Source organism: Monoraphidium neglectum, assembly GCF_000611645.1.
Source record: "Monoraphidium neglectum strain SAG 48.87 unplaced genomic scaffold scaffold00363, whole genome shotgun sequence".
NCBI lineage: Eukaryota > Viridiplantae > Chlorophyta > Chlorophyceae > Sphaeropleales > Selenastraceae > Monoraphidium > Monoraphidium neglectum.
In genome coordinates, this window is record NW_014013265.1 from 1 (window position 1) to 2,527 (window position 2,527).

The following is a 2,527-nucleotide window of genomic DNA, read 5'->3' on the forward strand; positions in this document are numbered from 1 at the left end:
GCTGCACATAACCCCGCGCGCTGACCTGGAGCTGCCCCACGAGGTGTGGGACGCGCAGGCGGGCGGCGTGGCGCTGCACGTCCCGCGCGACCTGGGTCAGGGGGTGCTGGCGCGGTACCTGCAGCCGTACGACCACTACCCCGTGTGGCACTTCAGGTGATGTCAGCTGGGGGGGGGGGCGGGGTGGAGGGGTGAGGAAAACTGCAAGACGGCACAGGCATGGGGGGTTGAGAAGCTACTCTGATGAGACTTTGGGCACTGAAGAGGTGATCAGGGATTGGCGTCATGAGTTTGATAAGGGAGAACTCAGTGAAACGCAAAGCGGTTGGCAACCGCAACATGCTGCTCACTCCCCGCTGCCAGGCCTCCTGACGTTGCGCTTGCTTCCTGGTCCTCCGCCTTGTTGCCTTCCCCCTCGCAACGACGCGCCAGGTCCCCCATCCACGTGCTCAAGGGCTTTGATGACCCGCGCATGGCGTCCAATTTTCGAAGACGGGTGGAGCACCTGCGACCGCTGCTGTGACGAACCACGCTTGCACTGCCCTTTCCTTAAGCCTTTCCCTCACCTTACACATTGTACTGCTGGCGGGCCACCAAAGACGTGGCGCAAGGATAGACACATTTCGCCCCTGGCGTTGACCGGTCATTCCTGGCTCAGCGACAGCCGCTAGACATAGCGATAGCTGGATACCGCAAAGATGCCGTACGAAATCTCTCTGTCATATTGAAATGTGCGTTTGTGAGTGTTGGGGATTTTGGGTCGCCCCGGCATCCACGGCGACATGCTGCAGAAGCCCGCGTCAAAGGCCTGCGGCTCTCACAAAGAGCTGGCGGCTTGACAGGCATGCGACCTGCAGCGCGGCAGCGTCGCAGCCCGCCCTGGGTGCGGCCTGCCGTGGCTGCCCAGTTTGTAATGACAATCTCATGTCCAAATTGGGGCCTGCCAAGGTCCAAGTAGCACTCAGTGTGCATGTAAGGTGCGTGTTCCTGGTTCACTCATTGCACTACAACAGGGTTGAAGGCGCTCTTGAGGCACATGCAAAACACCTGCCCTTGCAATGACGCAGCGAAGCATGCCTGTATCTGACTGCAAACACATCAGCACAATGTTTATCTGCGCCTGATGTGTCCCTCCACCCCGCAATGGCCCCACGTCAGACAGGCGCTGCTCTGACTTGTGTGGCAAATTGACAATAATTGCTTGCCACGCCTTGCTGCCCGCCTGGCCCATGCAGCAACAGGCGTGTGGCGTTTGACCATGATGTCAACACTCCGTGTGTGACGATGCGTCATCAGCGCGGCTACTTCATAATTTTTCCTGCGATTTCCGACGGTGGGTGGCCCCGATCGAGACGTTGAGACCCCTGAGGACCCCGACCGCAGGAGTCACTAGCTACGGTCGACGCTCATAGCTGCTTGCCACCGCAGTACCGTAGCGGTCGCACAACCTGATGCACGCGGCGTGCTGCTACTCGCGACCGGTCACTCTTGCTTAGGCAACAGATCACGAGATAGAAGATCACTGCCCAGTCTTGAGCCTGCCAAGCAGCGTCTGGGAACCAGCAGCAGCCATGGTAGACGGCGAGGAATGCGCAAAGCGCGTGGCCATGGGGTTCGGGGTGGGTGCCGCCCTCGGCAGCAGCATAGGTGAGCGCGCCTGGTGCACACATGCGATGCAGGGGACCTGGAGATGCATCATAAACACCGCGCACCCCGGCGGCTGTGCGTGACAACAATTTCATGCATGCGGTGCTGGCCATGCGCGTGCAGGTGCGGTCTACGGGACGTACGGAGCCTTCAAGTACAGGGTGAGTGCGCATGTCACGGCGCAGCGCCAAGGGCGACAGTCCCAGCTGGCATGGCCGTCGATGCTGTGTTTGCACGAGCGGCACACATACAAGTTCATCCTAGAGTTGCAAGCTGATATGGCAGCAGGCGCCAGTCGATTGTTTGCATCACTTTGTCTTGAAGTCGAGAGTCGTGCTCGATTGGCAAGCTATTTCTCAGAAACAGGAGCAAAACATGGGCCTGCTTTGAAGCTGGTTTGTTTGTGGTGCAGCTGCAGCTGGCCGGTGACATGCAGAAAGCATAGCAACTTCAGGCATCAAATCCTTTGCTGCCTGCACCTGCTGCGATTCCACAGGTCCCGGGGCTGTTCAAGATCCGCTACATCGGGCAGAACACTGTCAACACCGGGCTGGTGAGGGGATGGCCCGCAGCTGACCTGGCGGGGCAGGCCCGAGCGCACATGCCCGATCTCGCTGGGCCCTGGGGCCCTCGTGGGACGCAGCGGGGGGGGGGGGAGCAGTGGCGCGCATGTTCCACATGCACACGGCGTTCAGGCCTTAACATGGCAGGTGCCCCCATGGTGGAGCAGCTGCCAAAGCTGCTGCGCTTGAGGTGCCGGCCGTCGGCACGCATGGGCTCCGATGGCTTGTTGACACCGCAGCAAGGTTCAGCACTCTGTCAGGGTGTGATTGGGCATGTCCAACCCCGCCTCTCCCACATCTCCCCCCCCCCTGCCCCC

The 2,527-nt window shown here is 60.6% G+C and overlaps 1 protein-coding gene across 1 annotated transcript in view; it reads left to right on the forward strand.

Annotated features, from left to right (window-relative positions):
• Positions 1–1,571: 1,571 nt before the first annotated feature.
• Positions 1,572–2,527, forward strand: part of MNEG_3007 (hypothetical protein) — a gene marked incomplete at both ends in the record, with an annotated part of 1,455 nt that continues 499 nt past the window's right edge. The window contains 3 exons of the mRNA XM_014048509.1: positions 1,572–1,647; positions 1,771–1,808; positions 2,144–2,200. Of these exons, the coding sequence (XP_013903963.1) occupies positions 1,572–1,647; positions 1,771–1,808; positions 2,144–2,200 (171 nt within the window). The remainder of the gene's footprint in view (positions 1,648–1,770; positions 1,809–2,143; positions 2,201–2,527) is intronic.